Below are 23212 nucleotides of genomic sequence, written 5' to 3' on the forward strand. Positions count from 1 at the left end.
TTTTTTGCCAAAACTGGAGCACTGAGATGGCTGTGTGAGCAGGTGCATTGTCGTGGTGGCAAAACCAGTCCTGTCTGCCACAAATCAGGCCTTTTTTGTTGCACACGGTTACGCAATCTTTTCAGAACCTCTAACTAGAAAGCCTGATTAACAGTCTGACCTATTGGAATGAACATCTAGAACGAGGTTTAGCATCTATCAACATTTCCCCTTTTTTGAAATGAGAAAACTACTCATAAACTTGAGTTTTTGCCACAGCGTTGTCTTTGTAAGCTGTGTTCAACGTCACAGCAGTTTCTGTGGCATTTTTCTCTAGCAGAAAACAAAATTTCACAGCTGCATGCTGTTCTCTTAAATTGAACATCACAAAAAATGAGGTTCGAGTGAAAGTGCTTTTATGAAAAAATTCACTGTGACCAGTGAGAACCTTCCCAGGCAATGCCAGTCATCTAGCAGGGAAAAATCCATACTATGAAAGCTATGCCCAGTGTAGGGTGTTTTTTGGGTGGGAGTGGGGGTGGGTACTCCCTGTATGGCCTTCCACTGCACTGGGCATGGGGCTACCAAGATGAGTACAGAGCCAGTTCTTTGGCAACTAGAACCAGCAGGGGAGACAGACAGACAGACAGTTGTCATATGTGTGCGGGGTTCCAGCTGTGGGCAGAGCTGTGTGGAGAGGGGCAAGATTCCGTCAGAGCCTGTTGTCATGGGTTTGGGAATGTTCTGAGGAAGGCTTCCTGGAGGAAGTGACAATTCAGCTAAGACCCAACACATACGTACGAGTTTAGTTAGTAAAGGGTGGGTGGGGGTGGAGAGGGCCTTCAGAGAACATTCCACCCAGAGGGAACAGCATGTGCGTAGCCTCCCAGGAGAGAACCTGAGAGGGTGTGCGGAGCTCGGTGGGAGGCTGTACAGGCTGCCTGACTTGCAGTGCCCAGTGCAAAACGGAAACACAGTGTTCAGAAAATACTGCCCATCTCGAGGCGGCAAGAGCAGGGACATTCTCTGCCTGTGGAACCCAGGAGAGAAGGCTGGGAGGTTTCCCCAAGAGCCTTGTTATTGGCAATGGGAACTTACAAGAAGCTTCTAGAACAGCGGTTCTCAACCTGTGGGTTGAGACCCCTTTGGGGGTCGAATGACCCTTTCCCAGGGGTTGCCTAAGACCATCAGAAAACACGTAACTATTTCACAATCTATAATGACATATTGTTTTGTGACTAATCACTGTGCTTTAATGATGTTCAATTTCTAACAATGAAAATACATCATTGGAGTGGGGCGCGGGTGTGCGCCTGGGGCTGGGCACGTGTCTGAGGCTGGGCACGAGAATGTAAGCCTTCTCCCAGAAGTGTATGGCAGAACAGAAGAAGACGGGGAAAACGAAGGGTCACCTGAAATTGTGATTTGCTCATTGATAATTCCAGGACAAAGTTTGAGATCACACCTTAAGCATAAGACCACTACAGGGATGCTTGACATCAAGGCCTGGGCTGAGTACGTGGTGGAGTGGGCCGCAAAGGACCCCTATGGCTTCCTGACCACAGTGATTCTGGCCCTCACGCCACTGTTCCTCGCAAGTGCTGTGCTGTCCTGGAAATTGGCCAAGATGATCGAAGCCAGGAAAAAGGAGCAGAAGAAGCAAAAACGTCAAGAAAATATTGCAAAAGCCAAACGACCGAAAAAGGATTGAAGCAAAGGGGCTCTGCAGTCAGAGAGCAATCAATTGGGAAATGCCGCCATGTTGGAAGGCCCCACTAAGGTCTCCTCTTTAGGTTTTATGACAGTGTTATTTAGCAGACAGGATCTGACCAGGTTGAAGAACCCCTTCCTCAATACTGAATTCACATTTCATCTTGAGTCTAGAAGGTTGTTGGTGTCGGTTGGCAGTTACTACAAATTTGCATTTATTGTTAACAAAATTCTTGATAGTTGGCAGTTTTCCAGCATATGTACTTAAATGAAAACACCTCAAAAACATTTTGATGATGAACTATTCAAATAATGGCTTGAATGCAAGAGCCCTGCTTTGGACAAGGGAAATTGTGATTGTAAGAATGAAAATTGTCCTCTCTAGGGCAAAAAGCATGTTTTGGTTTAAGAAAGATAAAATACACTCAATCATATCTTCTAAAAAATACATCCTGAATATCAGATATTTACATGGGGATTCATACAGGAGCAAAATGACAGTGATGAAGTAGCAACGAAAATCATTGTATGCTTGGGGTCCCTACCACATGAGGAACTGTATCACAGGGTTGTGGCACGCGGAAGGTTGAGCACCGCTGTTCTAGTAGCTCGCTCTGACTGTTGGGCAGAGGAGCTTGTGCAGAGGAGTCTGGTGACGGCGCGCCAGGCGATTCTCACTCTGACTGTGCTTCATGGGGTTGTCTTACTGTGAATTCTAGGGCAGCAGAAGGTCAGGCTCTGCTTCTACATCTCCACTGGGTGGGTTTGAACTGATAACCAGCAGACAGACACACACCCTTGGCACCACTCGGGCCTTGGATCAGAGGAGGTCAGGAGCCTGGGGGCAGGGACTAGGGGAGGGCTGAACGTTAGGGTTCAAGCCAGCTCCACAGCTGCACCAGGGCTGGCCTGCTTTCTCCGCAGAGAAGGTGGACTCACGCCCCCCTCCTGATGACCAGGATGTGTGGGCAGCCATCTGGGCTGGGGGATGCTTTTCGGGTGGGTTTGCAGGGGTCACCCACAGCAGCTGGCGCTCATTTCCTACCCGCTTTCCTGTGAGAGACCCTGAGAGGGACCCTCTCAAATGCCCGCAGCTACAGGGAGTGGGAGCGAGTTGTGCTTGTGGCGGGGGGTGTGGGGGAGAGGGTGGGAGTTGAGCTTTGAAAGGGGGAGACCCCAGCACAGAGGGCCAAACTCTTGTGCCTTTGTGCTCAGTTCCAGAGCAACACGGCTTCTGGCTTCTCCTGCGCACGCATCTCCCAGAGCACGAAGCCAGCCAGGCCCCCGCTGTCTTCAGAGGATCCATCATGGGGGCGAACTTTCCGGAAGGAACGCCACACTCAGTGGGTTCCCTCCCGCCCCACTCACCCTGGTGCGTTGCAAGCAGACGGAGGTCTGACTGTGACAATGATGTGTGCTCTGTAGGAAAGCACCGTCTGGTCTTGCTGCTGAATCCAGGTTCCAGATCCAGCAGGTGTTGGACCAAAGGAGCATTAGCGTCAAGTCTAAGGTGCCACACACAGGTGCCAGCTTAGAAGAGGAGACAAACTGGTCCCACCAGAGAGGGCGAAGGTTAGTCCGGGGGCCTTGGCTGCCTGTGTTGTGTGGAGCCTACCGTGTGCGGCCACTCAGAGTCCCTATCTGCACGGTTCACCCCTGGGACACCATCTTGTTACTGCCTGTGATTGAGAAGGACCCGTGGGGGTCCCAGGATGGTGGAGACCTGTCCTCCCTTTCCCCTAGCTCCCTTCAGTCAGACGCCCCCCACCACAGCCTAGGGGTCTTGAGGACTCTGGGGTCTCCGACCACCAGGTCTTCAGGACCCCTCTCTTTACCTTAATTACCCAGATGACAAAGCATCCCTGCCTCCTTCCCGGCCTGGCTGGCAAACTTGACTAGACTCAAAATGAACCTCTTTGATTCTATCTGCAAAATTAGATGAGATTTGATCAAGTAAAGATGTACCCTTTGAAGTATTCCCTATCAGCATAAGTGCCGAGAATACTTGCGTGAAGGCATTGGAGCCGTTTGGAAAGCTGCCGTTGCAGGCGCTTCAGTGAGGGTTACAGCTCAGGGCATGCCCAGCGGGCACAGCCCTAACTGCATCTATCCTGCAGGCAAGAAGCAATTGCTAAAGATCCCAGACTTCTCCAAAGTTCAGAGTTCATCGCGGGGAAACTTTGTTGCGCTCCCCATACACAGGGCTCTGGGCTTTGCGTGGTTTACAGAGCCTCTGCCAGTCCCTGCGCCTGCCTGGATCTGTGCTTCCTGGCTTACTCCTCTCTAGCTCAGTACCTGGCTCTAAGGCAACCGTCCGCGGAGTTCCCTGGCTGGGGTCGCTGCAGTGTGACAGGGTGGGAGAAAGGTGGCTGCTGATGGGTGAAAGGCGAGAGGTTTGTGTTAAACCTAACCTAGCTCCCGTGTAGCAGCGAGCTGGATGAAGCGCTCGAGGGCCGGCTTCGTCCTGGCTTCTGCGTTTCTCCCATGCTTCACCACGGCTGCCAGATGACCAGGCCTTTCTGCTGGTCCATTCTCTGCTCTTGCTGGACCATGAGTCAATTCTCACGCCTGGTGACCCGACGTGCGCAGAGGAGAACTGCTCTATAGGGGCTTCCAGGTCTTCAAATTTGGGGTCTTTGGAGACAGATCACCAGGCCTTGCTTACAAGGCACCTCTGGGTGGGTTTGAGCCACTGACCTTCGGGTCAGTGGTCCAGCACTTGATCCTCCGCACCTCCCAGCATTCTTGTACCAACAGCAATTGCCCCCAAGTTCGTTCCAACTCATGGCGAGCTTACAGGGCAGAGGAGGGCCGCGACTGGTTTGCACTGACCATCCACCGATTAGCAGGTGAGTGCTTTCATTGCTGTGCCACCAGGGCACCTGTGCGAACCACACTGAGTAGTTGTCATGTCCATCCCAAAGCCAGGGCATCCTGGTGACTCTCCTAGCTCTGGTCTTTCCCTAGGAAGGGTGGCCGTGTGAATTCACCACAAGGTGCCCCCCAGAGAAGGTCTGATGACCGGCTTCCAGAAAGGATCCTGCAGTTCTACCCAAGGTCACACGGGGTCCCCCTCAGTTGTCCTGGACTCAAAGGCAGCTTGCTTGGCTTGGTTTTTTTCTTGGGCCCAGCGCTCACCGCTGGTTGTTGAGGAGAAGACATTAAACCAAAAGCGGTGCGTTCCTCCCTCAGGGAACCCCGAAAGACTGAAGGACGGAACCACTACTTCTGCAGGGAGTGCAAAGGGTGGGAATGGTGGCGGTTCCCCAGTGTTTGGGGAGTCCTTGGGAGGAAGTAGCTCTTTCTCTCTGGGGCATGGAGAGAGCGGAAGAGCACAGGGCTGCAGGGAGTTCAATGCTGATTTCAGGAAATCTCTCACAGAGTGCCTTTCGGATGCGTTTCACGTGGCTTAGGCAGGATTGATGGCAACTTGGGAAACGCTTCAGCAGCTAAAGAACAGAGGACCCCACGAGGGCTTGAATCCGATAATCAATGCAGAGGGGAAGCGATTTATTAAAACAACTAACGCTTCTGGGAGAGGCCAGCAGGAGCCACCTCCCAAAGCTGCCGCTCAGGTGACTCAGAGACCTGGCTTGCAGACTGCAGGCTGCTTCCCTGGAGGCCTCACTTGTCTGGGGGGGGGGGGGGGGGATGGAAATCCAGCTGCGGGTTCTTCCTGTGGGGGATCCGAGGCCGCTGTGTTCCCGGCCCCGTGTGGAGGCCCAGTGGTACTTTGCTACCGACCTTCTCTCTCGAGCCCACTTTCACCATGATAGGAGGGTGTGAGCTGACCTGCTCTTGTTTCTTTTTCTTTTTTAATAGTTTTATTGAGATAGACTTCACATGTAGCTTAATCAGCCAGTCGTACCAAGAAGAAGTCAATTTCAGAGCATTCTCCCCTCATATTTCTTGTTGTTAACTCCCTATTCCCCCATACCCCTTTCCTCCCTCCCCACCCCCCCAGGCCCTGGTCTCATCTTCCCCTGCCAGCCCCCTGTCTAATGACTATGTCTACACATCTACCTGTCTGGGCCTTCACACACAGAAAACCATACAAAACAAAATACCGCCATCAAAATCACCCGAAGCAAACAAAAACCCAACACCAATGACTAGAGAAGACAAAAACAAAAACCGCAATGAAAAAGCAGAAAAAACTCTGGATAGGGCAAGATATGACAAAATAAAAATCTATAAATTATCAAGGGCTCATGAGGGATGGGGGAGCGGGGAGGGAGGGGAAAAAAAAAGAGGACCTGATGCAAAGGGCTTAAGTGGAGAGCAAATGCTTTGAAAATGATTAGGGCAAAGAATGTACGGATGTGCTTTATACAATTGATGTATGTATATGTATGGATTGTGATAAGAGTTGTATGAGCCCCTAATAAAATGTAAAAAAAAAGAAAAAGCAGAAAATATTAAAAATTCAAGCAACTTTAAAATGGGTCAGAAGGGAGAGCAAATGATTAGGTGTTACATTCTAACCAAATGTGGTAGATAGGTTTATTGTGCCAATCTGGCCAATGAACACATGGGATTAATTGAAGGGTGAAGAGATAGATGGCTTGGTGAGCCTCATCTTTTTCTGGTCTCTTGCTCTTTGATGATCAGGCCCGTGTGCGACTGCCTTAGCTTGATCAGTGCCTCAATTTGCAGGCTACACTGCCTGTGGGACACCAACCCAGGGACTGTGTTGCTGTAGTTTGATGTTCCTTCAAGAGCTACTTCACCACACCATTGGAATTTACATCTCTGACGTCGCACCCTGTCATCTGGCTGACTGTTGGTGACCTGCCTTGCTGTTTGCTGCCTGTGGCAGGATAGCTTGAATTGCTCTACAGAGGACTACCCGACAGCCCTCAAGACTGGAAGGACTGTCAGTGTATTAGCTGTCTCACAGAAGTGAGTTGCATTGAGTGGTTTGTACTGCTTTACAGATTAGTTAGCTGTTTATTTCTTATGTTATCTATCTATATAAATATATATAAAATCATTAGTGTTCTGGTTTTGTTTCTCTAGAGAACCCTGTCTGACATACCTAACTACATCTGTCATGATCCAAATTGAGAAAGTTTCCCTCTATTACTAGTTTGCTGGGAAAATGTATCCTGAAAATTGGGGTTTTTCCCCCTCCCTGAATTAATTGATACGGCCATCTGCCTGGTTTGTTTGCTTGCTTTAGTTTGTTGAAGGGGTGGGTGGCCTTAATGGATGTTCCAATGTTGAACCAGCCTGCATACCTGAAGCAAATCCTCCTTGGTTATGGTGTGTAAGCCCTGCTTGTGCATTGTCGGACTCAATTGGCTAACCCTTTGCTGAGGATATTGGTGGTGGTGGCGGTGGGAGGTGGGGTGGTTGACTTCACGAGAGAGATTGGTTATTGTTTTTGTTTCCTGTGTTGTCTTTGGAATCCCCTGTGGCATAATGGGTTGTGTGATGGGTTGCTGCTAAACGCAGGGCCAGTGGTTCAAAGCCACCAGCTGCTTCTCAGGGGAAAGAGGAGATCTACAGTCTTGAAAACCCACGGGGGCGGATCTTCCCTGACCTGCAGGTCCCTGAGTCAGAACCAACTCGATGGCAGTGAGTTTGGTTCAGCTATGTCTCTTTCTCTCTCTCTGGTTTGGGTATCAGGGTCATACTAGCCTCTTAAAATGAGTTGGGAAATGTGTTTTCTGGGAGATATTGTGTATTGTCAATATGAACACACTGTTTTTTAAGGCAGGTCAGAGTAAGTTTGGTTCATCTATACTCTACCCAGTAGTACCTTTCAGTTCGCCTAGAAGGGAAGATGGCTCAGTAGTCGAACTAGAAAGAACCCCAGAGCAGATTTCTGTCTCATTCTATAAGTGGTTTTGAGGGAACCCCACCCGCAGCAGTTTCGTAGGACTTTGCTCACAAAGCACTGTGAACTAGGTAGCTTACCACAACAGAAATGGGTTCTCTCCCACCTCTGGAGGCCCCCAGCCTGAATGTAAGGTGCCAGCTGACCTCACTGAAGGCTCAAGAGGAAGTTCCTTCCTTGGGGCTTCCTGCCCTGCCCTGTCCCAGGGTCCCCAGGTTGGTTCCCATATCACACCCACCTCAGGCTCTGCCTTCCCATGGCTGTCTTCCCCATCCCCGCCTGTGTCTTCTCTCTTCCTACAATGACACCCATCATAAAGAGCTCAGGGCCCACCTCCATGGCCGCTTTTTCCCTAATGGCAGCTGTAACGGAATTCAAATTAGGCCATGGTCACAAGTACCAGAGGATCAGACTTGCCTATCTTTCTGGGGGCGCAACAGAATTACCTTGATGCTGTCACCTGCTCTTGTCCATGAATTCATTTACCCAGTGGGCCAGGCAGACACAGAGGCCCAGCAAGGGTGAAGGCAAAGGAAGAGAGACAGAGGGAGGTTTCCAGTTTCTCTCTCTCTCTTTTTTTTAAACAATTTATTAGGGGCTCATACAACTCTTATCACAGTTCATACATATACATACATCAATTGTATAAAGCACATCTGTATATTCTTTGCCCTAATCATTTTTTTCCTCCTCTTTTCTTTTTTTTACATTCTACTAGGGACTCATACAACTCCTATCACAATCCATACATATACATACATCAATTGTATAAAGCACACCCATACATTTTCTGCCCCAATCATTCTCAAAGCATTTGCTCTCCACTTAAGCCCTTTGCATCAGGTCCTCTTTTTTTCCCCCTCCCTCCCCACTCCTCCCGCCCTCATGTACCCTTGGTAATTTATACATCGTTATTTTGTCATATCTTGCCCTATCCGGAGTCTCCCTTCCCCCCCTTCTCTGCTGTCCCTCTCCCAGGGAGGAGGTCACATGTGGATCCCTGTAATCAGTTCCCCCTTTCCAACCCACTCACCCTCCACTCTCCCAGCATCACCCTTCACACCCTTGGTCCTGAAGGTATCATCCACCCTGGATTCCCTGTGCCTCCAGCCCTCATATGTACTAGTGTACAGCCTCTGCCCTATCCAGTCCTGCAAGGTAGAATTCGGATGATGGTAGTTGGCGGGGGAGGAAGCATCCAGGATCTGGGGGAAAGCTGTGTTCTTCATCGGTACTACCTCGCACCATCATTGACCCATCTCCTCTCCTGAACCCCTCTATGAGGGGATCTCCATTGGCCGACACTTGGGCCTTGGGTCTCCACTCTGCACTTCCCCCTTCATTTAATATGGTATATATATATACATATACACACATATACACATACATACACACACATATATATACATACACACATATATCTTTTTTTTGTTTTGCATGATGTCTTATACCTGGTCCCTTTGGCACCTCGTGATCGCACTGGCCGGTGTGCTTCTTCCATGTGTGCTTTTCTGCTTCTGAGCTAGATGGCTGCTTGTTCACCTTCAAGCCTTTAAGACCCCAGACACTATCTCTTTTGATAGCCGGGCACCATCAGCTTTCTTCACCACATTTGCTTATGCACCCATTTGTCTTCAGCGATCCTATCATGGTGGTGTGCAGTCAATGATATGATTTTTTGTTCTTTAATGCCTGGTAACTGATCCCTTCGGGACCACTCGCTCACTCAGGCTGGTGTGTTCTTCCATGTGGACTTTGTTGCTTCTGAGCTAGATGGCCGCTTGTTTATCTTCAAGCCTTTAAGACCCCAGTCACTATCTCTTTTGATAGCCGGGCACCATCAGCTTTCTTCACCACATTTACTTGTTCACCCACTTTGGCTCCAGCAGTTGTGTCAGGAGAGTGAACATCATAGAGTTCCAATTTAATAAAAGAAAGTATTCATGCATTGAGGGAGTGTTTGAGTAGAGGCCCAAGGTCCTTCCACCACCTTAATACTTAACCTATAAATATAGACACATAGATCTATTTCCCCATCCTCCTATATATATTTGCATGTACATGTCTTTGTCTAGACCTCCATAAATGCCCTTTGACTCCTAGCTCTTTCTTCCATCTCCCTTGACTTTCCTCCTGCCCTACTACCATGCTTCGTCGCCACCTGGGCTAGAGTATACCTCTTCTCTAAGCAACCTTACCTTTGATCATTTCCCACCAGGCCTGCCACTCCCCCCTCTCTACCATTTGGGGTCCCATGTTTTTCCCTTGTCCCTGTGTTTGTTAACACCACTTCCTTACCCCCCTACCCCCCCCCCACCCCAAGTCCGCCCGGAACTGTCCGTCCCGTTGCTTTTCCTCCAGATAGTTCATCCAGACTGTCCTATTCAGACAGACCTGTGGAGACACTAACATGCACGAAAACAAGACAGAGGAAAACAAAGCAACAGTATACAACCAGACAGCAAAACAACAAAAACAAACCACTGACAAAGAACAGAACAAAACAGTTCACAAGCGAAAAGCTTGTAGTTAGTTCAGGGATCGTTTGTTGGCAGTTTCTCTCTTATAAGAAGGCCACACCCCCAAAGAGCCACTGTTAGGCTGTGACCTGATGGACAGGTTAGACTCCACTCCTTTCATACAAGTTCAAGTTGACGCAAAATCATCCACCTACCACACAAGTTAAGCACAGTCTGACGCGTCTGTTCTAATCCCTCGTGTGTTTCCCTGGGGATGCCACAGGGCTGTTCCCTTGACATTGTCCCAGAGGGTTTCTTTTGGGGATCACATTGTCTTCAGCATTGCATCTCCTCCGCTGGAGAAAGGGGGCTTCAGGCATCTTGCTGGTGCTTTTCAATTAGGCAACTCTGTACCCGTGTGATTTCCCTGACTGCTTAATGAAAACGGGGTGATCCGAGAACCCCAGGGAGCACTTCAGTCATTCAACAGCCATTACAGATGGCAATGGCTACAGCCATGCTCCCCGGGACTGTGCGGCACTGTATCAAGTAATCTTTTTCCAAAGAAGAACGAATGTCTAATGGGCACATAAGTTCTGAGCCTTCTCAGGCAAACCTGCAACCATACACTAACCACCTAACTCAGTGCCCAGAATGGTCAGTGAGGGTTGACTCTGAGGTGGCTCATTTTAAACTAGTGAGGTGGCAAAACCAACCAATCCTCTTTTAGGGTTCCAAACATCCTCCTTGCATGTTCTCACCCCCATGCCAGCGGGGGGGGGGGGGTAGGGGGAAACAGCGATGCTCCTTATTTACATTACTAGCAAGCTAGCCAACATCTTTCCTGGGCCACAACCACCTCCCTTTTGCATGGTGCTACCCATTCAAGGAGCCTGGCTGGGGTTGAACTGTGAACCTAAAAGTTGGTTCTTCAATTCCACCAATTGTTCCTCAGGAGAAAGAGGGGACTGTTGGCTCTTGGAAAGATGTACAGCCTTGGAAACTCTCTGTAGGAAGCCGTATCGGTCAGGATGAAGAGGATGGTAGTGGGTTGCTACCCATTCAATTGGTGGGAGCTACATGGCTAGAATGGCCCTCTTAAATAAGGGACAGAAGCGCAGAAAGTGATGTGACCATACTGAGCCTCAGTGTTTCCATTTTGGATATAGTACCTGCTGCATAATAAGCATGCCTTAAACGTGGGTGCAAACTGTAACTGGCTCTCTGATGCAGGTGCTTCTGTAGCAGAGAGGGCGGAAGTCACTGAACTTGGGACTTCCCTGCTCAAAGACAGCAACTCTCTCCTACACTCTACCAGTCATCCACTCGCTTGCTTAAGAGTCCAAGAGACTTGCTTAAAAGGCAGATCCCTGGAGCCCACCAGGCCAGATTGTGATTCCATGTGAGTGGGCCCAGGGACCCTGATTTTGACAAGCACCCAGGTGGTACTAACAGCATTGTCGGGGCTTGGGAGGACAGAGGAGCCATTTGGATCAGTGGATGCACTTGAAGAAGAAAATCCACAGTAGTGGGCCTGGGCAGTCAGAGATCTCAGGAGACTGAAGAGAGAAGTGATGGTCAAGATGGAAGCTGCTAAAGACAAGCCTTGGCCAGCTGGTAGCGATTCCCAGGAATTTGCTGGTGGCAAAGCCAGCCTTTTGCCACTGAAAATCTTTTTGGATCCTTCTAGATGATCATGACTCTTTCATGGCTGTGAGGGCACTTTCTAATCTTGTCTTTTTTTTAATGTAGAGGATTTTTATTTAATGGATGGTATAATACAAATAAATTACCGCTTTGACGGTTCAAAGGTACAACTTCCACCTTACATGTATGTCTTCTTTTCTTATTTAATCATTTTATTGGGGTCTAATCTTGTCTTAAGGTTGTTGTTATTCTTCTTAATATTGAATGTGACTTTCATTCCGGTTTACCTGTTTTGGACCGTCTTCCTGGAGACATCTCTTTCCTAGTAATGGATCTAGAATCCCCAGGATCCCTTTGGCTTTGGATGTCAAGCAAGTTAGCAGTATAATATGAGGTAGTTTATGGAAAAGCTGTACGTTGGGTGATACCAGGTGTGGTAGTTACATAATTTCACGTCAACTTGATCCATAAAGTGAAGGGGTGGAGTCTAGCCTGTCAATCAGGTCCTAGCCTGATGATGCCTCGTTGTGGGTGTGACCTTCTCATGAGGATTCTGGGAATTTCCTCTCTCTCTTCCCAGAGTGTGACACACACACACTCTCTCTCTGCCTTTTTCTTCCTATGGACAAGCCGTGTGGAGCTACTCGGAGACCTGAGTGAGCCATGCAGGCGGAGACCTGCAGAGACAGCCTTGTGAAGCTTCCACTGCCGTTGGATCCACAAGAGTTTTCACCCACTGGCCTGTGATCTTCCTGCGTTTGGCATCATTCTAAGTGGTAATGAGTCTAAAGAGGAATTTGTGGACTAGTATCAGACATATAGGTTAATATCGCACTTCTGGACTTGATCTGGACTGGGAAGGGATGTTTTTTTCAGTGTATAATTGCTCTTTGATATCAACTCTCTCTCACACAAAGATGAGTGGGCAGGGAACATCCCAGTCCTGTCGGTCTACCAAGATGTCAGTTTCAAACACCTGAACATGCAGATACATGTATTTCCTCACAAATGAAGTGGGTGAAAGATACGCAGTTTTGCCTGGAAACTTACCCAGTTTAGGCGATAAAACGAAGTTCATGTCTTGGATGAGTCAGGCAAGACTTGATCTTGGAAACCATCTTATTTGAGGGTTGATAGCAAAGGCTGTGATGATGAATTTTGTGATAAGTAGCAACCTTGCTAATACATTATCCTCATCATCATAAGGGAACTGTTCACTTCACTCACGAGACTCTGTGTTTAGAGTTGAGGAAATCGATTTTCATTCCTGGACATCGTTGTATCTGATTATAAACACCATGAAGCAGAGCCTCCATGTTCTAGCCATGTGTGCCACATATCCATTTACATACAAAGAGTTTGTAACATTGAAATAATACCGTCAGCACTCTTGTATCTTTTTTATGGCCTGACCATTTTCAGTTCATGCCCATTGAATGCCACTAAAATTGGCTCATGTCATTGATTGCTGGCTCCACCAGGTAGCATCGCTGACCCTACTTCCTCCCTGTGTCTCCTGTCTCCATTCCTCCTCCTTTATGAGCCCCATCTGCCTTCTGAGCCTGACTTTTGTTTTGACTTAAAATTATATTATGAAAAATGTCCCTGTCTTAATAGGAATCAAAATTGCTTTTCATTATGGTAAAATAAATACACGAACTCTTTGCCAATGTAAACATTTTTAGGTGTACAATTCTCAGATGCCTATTGAAGTCTCCACATTATGCCATCGTCACCTATGTCTATTTCCATAAGTGTCTCATCACCCCCAAAGGCAACTTGATACCTCTTATGCAACAACTCCCCCGCTCCATTTCTCCAGCCACCCCCACCCCCGTAATCACAAATAAACATCCATGTCTACACCAACACTGTCTACTTTAGGTATTTCACACACATGGGATCATGTAGTAGTTATCCTCAGCGATGGATTCATTTTGTTTCCCATAACAGTTTCAGGATTCATGCATGCCATTACATGCACCAGCACAGTGACTTTTCTTTACGGGGAAATAATACTCCCTTGTACGCATGTACCACCTTTTGCTTATCCATACCTCTCTGGATGAGAATATCTCTGGGCTATCGTGAACAGTGCTACAAGGAATATCAGGCTGTAAGTACATACTGGAGCCCACGATTCCCACCGTTTTAGACACACAAAATATCTAGGAGGGAAGCATGAGGCCATAGAATAATTCCATATTTAAGTCATTGAGGAACTTAAAAGGAATTTAAAATTTTCTATATCTAATACCTCCATTTCAATATATAATTACTTTAAAAAGTGGATCCCTATTATGAGGCATAGGTGACTTCTCTTCTTTGGGGTAGACATAATTGCAGGGAGCCCGGATGTGTGGTGGGTTAACAGCATTGGCCTATTAGGGAGGGGTGACACGGAGACCCCGGTGGTTCCGTGGTAGAATTTTTCATCACCCCTGTGAGGGTCCTGAGTTCCATTCCTGGCAGATACACTTTATGCGCAGCCCTGCCCATCAGTGGAGGTGGCTGGGCGGCTGTGATGTGGGGATGGGGTTTGTCATGGCTTCCAGGCTGAGAGAGCCTGAGGATCCACTTCTGAAAATCAGTCAATGACAAACCTATGGATCCCAGATCCGAGGTGAAACCTCTTAGGGTGCTGGCCCAGGGCACGGTGGTTTCTAGAGTGGCCATGAGCCAGGGCCCTAGCCATGGGCAATATCAGCAGGGGTCACGAGAGAGGAGAGACTCTGTCAGCTTCCCGGCCAATGAGCTTCCCTACGTCATCTCCTGCGCTCGGGCCTTGGGGCAGCTGGAAGGTGTTTTCCTCTGGAAACCACAGCTGGATCCTAGGAAGGAAGGGCCCTGCGTGTCTCGGAGGCTTTCCCCATTTTGCAATAAGAACCCCTTTCAAGGGTCTTATTTATTTTTTTCCATCCACCCCACGAAACGGTGAGGTAACTCAGCCAAGAGAACTGCCGAACACCTGCAAGATGCAGGCCTCGTGCCACAGGCGGGCCGGAACCAGGATGTAAGCATCATGACAGAGCGGATCAGCTGGCCCCCATCTCCCCCCTCAGAAGCACCTGCAGGGCCCTGCCACTTGGGATGGGTGGGCCTATTTGGGCTCTTGTAATTAATATGGGGTGACGGAGTTGACCAGGGCTCCGGAGTGGGAGGGAGGAGGTTCGGCTTGGATGACAGGAAGAGGTCTTCTCCTCAGCGTGTGGAGCAGGTTGAGAAAGGTGGCTGCTAATAGAAGGCCTAGCTAATCCTGCTTGTCGTAATCATGGCTAATGGATTCCAGATGGAGAAATACAAGTGTTCTCATTAGCAGGGACACACACACACACACACACACACACACACACACACACACACACACACACACACCAACCCCACCCCCACCCCCACCCCTGAGAGACCCTTCCCTCTACCTTGCACTCATATCCCTGACTTTGATAAGCCCTGTCAGGTATGAATCACCCACCCAGCAAAGCGTGCTGGGCAGCATTGTCAATTCCCCGCTTCCCGCTCCCCCCACATCCATGCATAGGTAATGGCTTCATTAATCGTGAGCCTCCCTCCATGGAAGGGAAAACCCGCCTGTGAATTGCCCTGAGTACGGAAGTGCTTGCCGCCTCCTTCCCCTCCGGCCCCGCCTGGCTTTGGGCCCTGCTTCCTGAGTGTGCCCCAGATGTCTGAAAGTAAGGAACGTTCTGCCCCTCTTGGGGTGCTGGGGGGCGAGGGGGCCAGTTGAGGCTGCTCTTGGGGTGGTTAACTCACACCACTCCCGGGGTGCCTATTTCCTACGATCCCTTATTGAGAACAGAATAAAAGGAAACTGTTAGAACTTCACGGCCCTGCTCAGCCCCTGGCCCTGGGGTCCTATAAAGAGACCCGGGTGAGGAAGCAACAGCTGGGACGAACTTGCCTTCTGCAGTGGGAAACTCGGGCCTTGCTCTTTCTCGTGAGACCCCTGATATAGCTCCCCACCCCCCCGGAACGGCCTTTGTAACAATCCTGTTCCTTGTTCCTACGCCCAGGCCCTTGCTCCCGACCTTCCTGGTCAGGAACACTGTTTCCACCCCATTTCAAGCTCATTTTTCCAAACTTTCTCCCTGAGCCTTGTTTGGCCACTCCAGTGTTCCGGTGTTGACATATAAACTCAAAACGAAACTCACTGCCTTCAAGTCAATTCCTGCATCTAGCGACCCGAGAGGACCAGGTAGAGCTGCCCCTGTCGGTTTCTGCTAACGGAACTCTATGGGAGTAGAAAGCCTCTTTCTCCTGAGAATTGGTTGACGGATTAGGACTGATGGCCTTGTGGTTAGCAGCCCAGTGTTTAACCCACTAGCCAACCAGGGCTCCTTTGGACACATAAACCAAAAACTTCACTAGCATTGAGTCAATCCTGACTCGTGGTGACTCGACAGTACAGGGTTAGACTTCCCCTGTGGGTTTCCCAGACTGCAACTCTTTACGGGAGTAGAAAGCCTCGTATTTCTTTCAAGGAGCAGTTGGTGGTTTTGAACTGCTGACCTCAAGGTTAGCAGCCCAACGTGAAACCAGTAGGCCACAACCTTTTAACTTACAGTAGACTCGAAAGGAAGGAAGGAGACAGACGGACAGACAGACAGAAATAAAGGAAGAAAGAGAAAGAAAATCAAACTCATTGCCATTGAATCGGCTCTGATTCATGGAGACCCTATAGAAGAGAGAAGAACTGTCCCAGTGGGTTTCCAGATAGCCTCATCTTTGGGTTAGGAAACCACGACCCCAACGGGGCTCCTTACACCAGTAATGCCATTGAGTCAATGCTGACTCATAGCGACCCTATAGGATAGGGTAGAATTTCCCAGACTGTAATCTGTTATGGGAGTAGAAAGCCTGTCTTTCTCAGTGGCTGGTGGTTTTGAACTGCCAACCTCATGGTTACCAGTCCAATGTATAACCAGTAGACCACCAGGGCTTCTGAATGCACGTGCACAGTAAGTGCTCAGTAAATGTTGCTATTTTATTTTTTTCACTCCCTGAAGCAAAGCAGTTGTTTGGGGCCTCATCAGATAGTGATGAGGGCAGAACTCTCCTGGGACTTGTCTATATTTGCATACCGTCTGCTCTGCTATTTATAGTCACGCACTTGGTTTGTGGTGGATCCGTGCCTCCTTCACGTGGGCATTTCTCTTCCTTGCCACGGTCCCTGCTCCCTCGGCCCTTGCCCAGGAGCCCTGGAGAACCTCGTTGGCAGAGGCTGCAGAGGGTTTGCCCAGGTCCTGGGTTCCTTTGCGGTGTGTGTGTGTGTGTGTGTGTGTCTTGGGCTGTAACTTGTGGTGCGAGCCCCCTTTTTCTCTCTATCCTAAGGGCTCCCCCATCTTCAGCAGCAGAGGGACAAGGCTTCCTGTGAGTGACACTGCTTGCCAGCTGCATTCCTGGGGCTCAGTTAGGTGGTATGAGGGTCTGTGGGTGTCTGTCACTCCCTCTTGGTGACAGTCTCTGACCGAAGGAACCAGAGTCCTGAGCCCAGCACCTGGTCCACCCGAAGCCCCTGAAAATGTCACATGCCTGGTTGACGTCCTCTCTTTCCAACATGGCCTTGGTGGCAGGAAGAGGTAGCCTCAGTCTCCTTACTCAGTGGCTTTTGGGAAGGACTAGCCACAGAAGTCCTGGCTCCTCCTTCGACATGGGCCCCAGGGCCTCTCTCAGAAACCCCCGGGCTTTCTTGTGGCAAGAGCCTCTGAGAAAGGTGGGGTCAAAGTGTTCACAGCAGGCGTGGGTGACTGGCGTGTGTGTGTGTGTGTATGCTTTAAATGCCCCCCAAAAGATCTGGGCCCCTCTGCCTGATATCTGTGCTGCTCTTCAAACCACTCAGGGACAAGGCACCCGTGCACCTCATCCTGGAGAGTGGATTCTGCGTTTTGAGTCCCCCTCCCAGAGCCTGGGGCCTGACGGAATTCCAGGGCAGCCTCGCTCCAGTCTTGGCCGGGATTCTATGGAGACTTGGAGGGACTTAGAGAAACAATTCAGACCCAGGCCCGGGGTTTTTTGCGAATTGACCTTCCATCTGTAGACAATCAAATATGAACCTATTAAGACTGGCAGGTCCCCACGCAGGGAGGAAGGAAGGAATTTCCCACAGTCCCCGGGGACAAAGGACCTTTTGACTGCACCTGAGGTGAAGGGTGAGCAGGTGGGAGTCACAGGAGGCTGGGGATCAGATGGGGGAAGAGCAGCTGGTAGGTAGGGTGGAAGTGGGGCGTCTGCCTCCCTCATTTGCCCAGGAAGGGGGAGCGAGGAGAGGGGGGCAGAATGGAGGTGAATGGCCGTAAGAGCCAACCTGGGCTGGGGCCACTGCTCCTCCACGTGTTCTGTGTGCCCAGTCAGACCTTTAGCAGCAAGAGAACGGGGCTGTGTCTCCTTCCCTTTGGTATCCGGAGCCCTTGGCACAGTGCCTGACATGAAGCCCGTGCTTAGCTGTTAATTGTTCTCTGAACAAAGTTGTCTTCAGGAGCATGCCTTGTCAGATGACCTTGTCATCTGTCCTTGGGGACAGATGGCTCTCCCTTATCGTTGCTGATTCTGGGTGGTACTAATAGGATGCCCTTTTCCAGTGATGGACCCTGAGGTAGTTTATTGTGCCACCTGGCTGATAAACACATGTGGGGTTAATTGAAGAGCGGAGGGATAAATGGTTCAGTGAGCCTCGCCTTTTGAGTTCTCCGGTCTCTTGCTTTCTGATGTCAGACCAGGGTGCAGCTGCCTTATTCAGTTCCCTGCTTCAGCTGGCAAGGCTTACTTCCTGTAAGACATCCCCAAGGAGAAGCCGCATGGACCCACCCCCATGCAGCCCTGGGTGCTGGAGCAGCTGTGTAGAGACCCCTGACTATGATGAGATGCTTACACGTTCACTGATTTGGCTTTCCTCCTGCAGTTGGTGTCGTGCAGATGTTGTGAGATGGAGGAGGACTTTGTGAACTTGTGTTGGATATATGGGTTAATGTTGGACTTGTGGGCTTGGGCAGCACTGGGCTGGGATGTTTTCTTGATGTGCACTTAACCTTTATATACTTATAAAGCTTACTTATACATGAGTTTCTCTCTTACTTATACATGAGTTTCTGTGGATTTGTTTCACTAAAGTACCCAGACTAACACAGGCCCCGTGGCAAGTCAACATAAACAAGTTGAAGTCTCACCATCCTTGCTTTTGAGGAGCATTCTGGGTGTGTTTTCTCTGGGGGCTCCTTGATGCAGAGCTTCATTCAGCACGTTTGCAGGAATCAGACAAAGTCACCCTCCATAGTCATTCCTGAGCTGTCGAAATGGAGACCCATGTCCTAAGCTCCACCCTTAACCTTGGGTTCCTCGTGGGGAAGCAGGAGGTAGACAGGCAGCATCCTACCCTGGGGGCCATGTCCCCAAAACCTTACAGTCTATAGATGGCTGTCTTCCTGGGACAGGCATCTCTGCTGCTGCTTCTAGGGCCCTTTCCCTGCCTTCTCCTTTTACTCTGTCTACCAGGGCCTCTCTCTAACTAGAGAGTCCACAGCAGCCTCTGGTTCCACGATGCCTGGGCTAGAATGCTAGCTCACTCCTCTAACCTGCTTCAAGCCCCTGGGAGGTGTTTTAGCCACTCTTGCCAAAGTTGCTTCAGCTGTACCATGGGGCATGTGGGGAGCTTGTGCCAGATGGGGTGGCTGCAGGACCTTGGACAATGTGGAAACACAAGTTCTTCCCTGAACGCTTGGAGAGTTGAGATCAAAAGGAGATGGTGGTCTCCGGAGACCACTGAGTGTCTCTTGAGTCTCTGTTTCTTAAAGTGAATCTCTATTGGGGTTAAGCCCTGGTGTGCTTCCTGTGAACTCCAGTCAATTGCTCCTTCCACCCCCTGGCTTCTGCAGGATAGCACTGACTGTGGCCTTGGAACTGGCTGGAAGCACCGAGGTTTGATGAGATTGGTCCCATCCCTCTCACCAATTATACCACGGAGATCTCTTCCATCTCTTCCCCACCAGGAGCGCAGGCGAGAGGCAAAGAGCTGCAGGAGCGGGGCCTTAGTATTCCGTTGGGCAGAAGATGAAATGGGCTGAAATTACAGAGAGGAAGATGTGGGGATTCACACAAGGAAAGCCTGAGCTCACAGGTGTGCAGACGCTGATAGGTCTTTAGAAAACACCTCGTCTTTCCCCCTTCGCTTCACAAAAGAGTGAACAGGGCCAGAGAGGCGAGGGCCCATGGCTAGGAAACTGCAGAGACAGAACCACTCTTGTTCTCCCCTGATGTTCCAGAACCTTCAGACTGCAGGCTGCTGTAAACCGCAGGCATGCTCAGTTGCAGGCTTGTGTTGTGAGCATTGTTGAAAATGCCATAGCAATGCTGGGTCTTCGATTCCTGAGGGGTCTGCATCCAAGAAGGCCTTGTCTATCCCAGCTTCTTCTCCCCACTCTTCTCCTCTCCCAGTGTTGGTCCAAGGTGGCTCAGGGCCAGGACCCAGAGAAGCACTCTGGCACGGGCACTTGGCTGGGTTTCTCAAGCATACGCATCTTCTCATCGAATCCTCATCAGAACCTCAAGGCCAGTCCAGAATGGTATTAGTGGATGGCGATTGAGCTGGTGAGCGAATGAATGGATCACGGCTGGCTATGGTACGTCCCTGTATTTTTGGTCATCTAGCCATGACCCGTGTCTTCCACAATGTTCAAAAATATCTTTTCTTTTTCTCTTAAGTTCCCAAGGGGCCCAGACAGCGGGTCCATAACTCTTGAGTGTCCCGTGAGAGAACCGTGTTCATGTCTCTGTTGGCTTGAAGGAAGCCCAACATCTGAGGATTCAGAGTACCCATGGTAGGCTTTGTGAATTTCACAGTCCCCCCCCACACTCGGAGGGTCTAAGGAAGCATCTCTGTCTTTATACTTTCTGCTTTCCCGAGCCACGGTGAGACTGTGTGCGGGAACATGCACCTTTCCCTCCTGCTCGATGGGACGTACCTTCCCATCAAGTGTGCTGATGGAAAATCATGCTGCACATGGGCGACAGAGTAGAAAGACACGCTGGGAATAGGGGGTGTTTGCTTCTGTGTCTGTCGTGGTCAGGCGCTGGGATTGCGACTGTCGGGTGACCTGTCCCGTTTCGATGCATTCACCTGTGAAATGGGGTTAGGGTGACCTTTCCCATTTCGATGCATTCACCTGTGAAATGGGGTTAGGATGACCTTTCCCTTTTCGATGCATTCACCTTTGAAATGGGGTAGGTTCTCGACTTGGCAGGCTGTCTTTGTATGACAGCGTGCTGGGAATATGTGGACTGGGAGAAGCGCGTGGCCAAGACATCAGCTCTAGGGTGGTCCCATACGGACTTCATACCTGAGCTCCACTTGCACAATAGAAGGAGCCACAATCCCTCTCCTGCTTCCTTCGTATCTGGTGGTAGGAAATCCCATGGGTTGGTGGATAGGAAAGTGCAGGGAGAGAGAGGAAGTGATACCGTGGTGTGGGGTTCATTGCAATAATGATGATGCTAGTGGATCATTGGGGTAAGGTTTCTTGGGCTTGTGAGTGCCCCATTTGCCAAGGAAAGTTTTCTGGTCTGCTTGTTTAGACCTTGTGGTTTATTTATTTTGCATTTGGCTCAGGCAGATGGTTTCAGAGCATCTAGCGATCTTAAGCAAATATTGCTATTATTTCCCCCAAATCTGAATCTCCACAGCCTTGGATAGGATGGTCCCAGATCACCTGTGCGCAAGAGGGATTTGGTGACCTTCAGAGGGGGGAGCCTGTTTGCACCCAGGTGGGCCTGGGAGGCCGGAGGGGAAAGAGTAGGCAAAGGCAAACAGGGAGGGCCCAGGTATTCCAGCTCCCTCACAGGGGTATACTAAAGATGAATTAATCATGACATGCTGGAAAAAACCAACCCCAAACAAATGAAGACTCCACGCCAAACAAAAGATCCTGGCTTTTATTTAACAGTCAATCAGCCAGTAAGAAACTGAGGCCTCTGATGAGGAAACCAAATAATTCATGCGGTGAGGCCAGGCTAAGAGGCAGCATAATGACCAGGCTTGTCCGTGATCATTCGGCTCGTAGCAATCATCGGAGACGAAAAGCGAGGTGAGAAGGAATCCAGGGATGAGCCGAGGGGCCCCACACCTGGCCCAGTGCTCTGTGCAGTGTAAACAATCGCACATCTGGGTACCTCATGCTCTCATACCTTAGCGTGGGGAAGAGCGAACGATGAGCTCTGCCCTGGAAGTGAGTTGGAAGAAGAAGCGAATGATGAAACCTCTGAGCGAGTGCAGAGTCTCCTCTAGAAAGAGGAGCGGGGTGGCTGAGTTGGATATTCCCACAGGACCATGTGACCCAAACAGGGCCAATTGGAGTCCTTCTCTGAGCCTGCTATATGGATACGGAAGGAGGAAACTGGCTCCTTTCTTGAGGAGATCGCTGAGCTTGGAAGCTACAGTTTGCTGGGTTGTTGGGGAGAACGTTGTCAGTGTCATGGCAGGGAAGAACTAGGCCACCATCAGAGCAGTGGTTCTCAACCTGTGGGTCATGACCCCTTTGGGGGTCGAACGATCCTTTCACAGGGGTTTCCTAAGACCATCGGAAAACACATAAATAGTTCGCAATATATAATTACATATTGTTTTGTGGTGAATCACTATGCTTTAATTATGTTCAATTTGTAACAATGACAATACATCCTGCATATCAGATATTTACATGATGATTCATAACAGCAAAATTACAGTGATGACGTAGCAATGAAAGTAGCATGAGGAACTGTGTTAAAGGGTTGCAGTATTAGGAAGGTTGGGAACCACTGCCTTAGACAGACACACAAAAGGCAAATTTTACAACTGCTCTGTTTGCTGTGAGCCCATGAGACCGAAATGCTGCCCAACTACCTTATCAAATGCTTTGATCAAAGGTTCTAGAAAAGAGTCTGATCACGGTGGGGGTGGGGGTGGTGAATGCAGAACAGAACCTCAAATTCTCAAGGATCCCAGACTTTCTGGGGCTATGGGGGTTTGGTGAGCCCCTGAAATGATCACCCTGAGAAAATCTCTGAACCCAAAGGCAACATTGGATCCGGGAGTCTTCTTCTTCCTCTTCTTTGTTTTTAATAAATCATTTACTGCGGGCTTGTACAGCTCTTATCACAATCCATCCATCTATCCATTGTGTCAAGTGCATTTGTTGCCCTCATCATTCTCAAAACATTTGCTTTCTACTTGAGCCCTTGGTATCAGCTCCTCATTTCCCCCCTCTCCGCTCTCCCCTTCCTCATGAGCCCTTGATAATTTATAAATTATTATTATATTGTCATATCTTACATTGTCCAACATCTCCCTTCACTCACTTTTCTGTTATCCATCTCCCACGGAGGAGGTAATGTATAGATCTTTGTAATCAGTTCTCCCTATCTACCCCACCTTCACTCCACCTTCCTGGAATCACCACTCTCATCACTGGTCCTGAAGGGATAATCCATCCTGGATTCCCTGTGTTTCTAGCTCCTATCTGTACCAGTGTACATCATCTGGTCTAGCCAGATTTGTAAGGTAGAATTGTGATCAATGTAGTGGGTGGGGGGA

At 49.4% G+C, this 23212-nt stretch overlaps 1 protein-coding gene across 1 annotated transcript; it reads left to right on the top strand.

Annotated features, from left to right (window-relative positions):
• Nucleotides 1-1322: 1322 nt before the first annotated feature.
• LOC142429675 (small integral membrane protein 15-like) lies at nt 1323-1690 on the top strand. The gene has a single exon (XM_075534700.1). It carries the CDS (start codon nt 1469-1471, stop codon nt 1688-1690), a length of 222 nt encoding a protein of 73 aa, XP_075390815.1. The 5' UTR covers nt 1323-1468.
• Nucleotides 1691-23212: the final 21522 nt, after the last annotated feature.

The sequence above is a fragment of the Tenrec ecaudatus genome, chromosome 16 (assembly GCF_050624435.1).
Source record: "Tenrec ecaudatus isolate mTenEca1 chromosome 16, mTenEca1.hap1, whole genome shotgun sequence".
Lineage (NCBI taxonomy): Eukaryota > Metazoa > Chordata > Mammalia > Afrosoricida > Tenrecidae > Tenrec > Tenrec ecaudatus.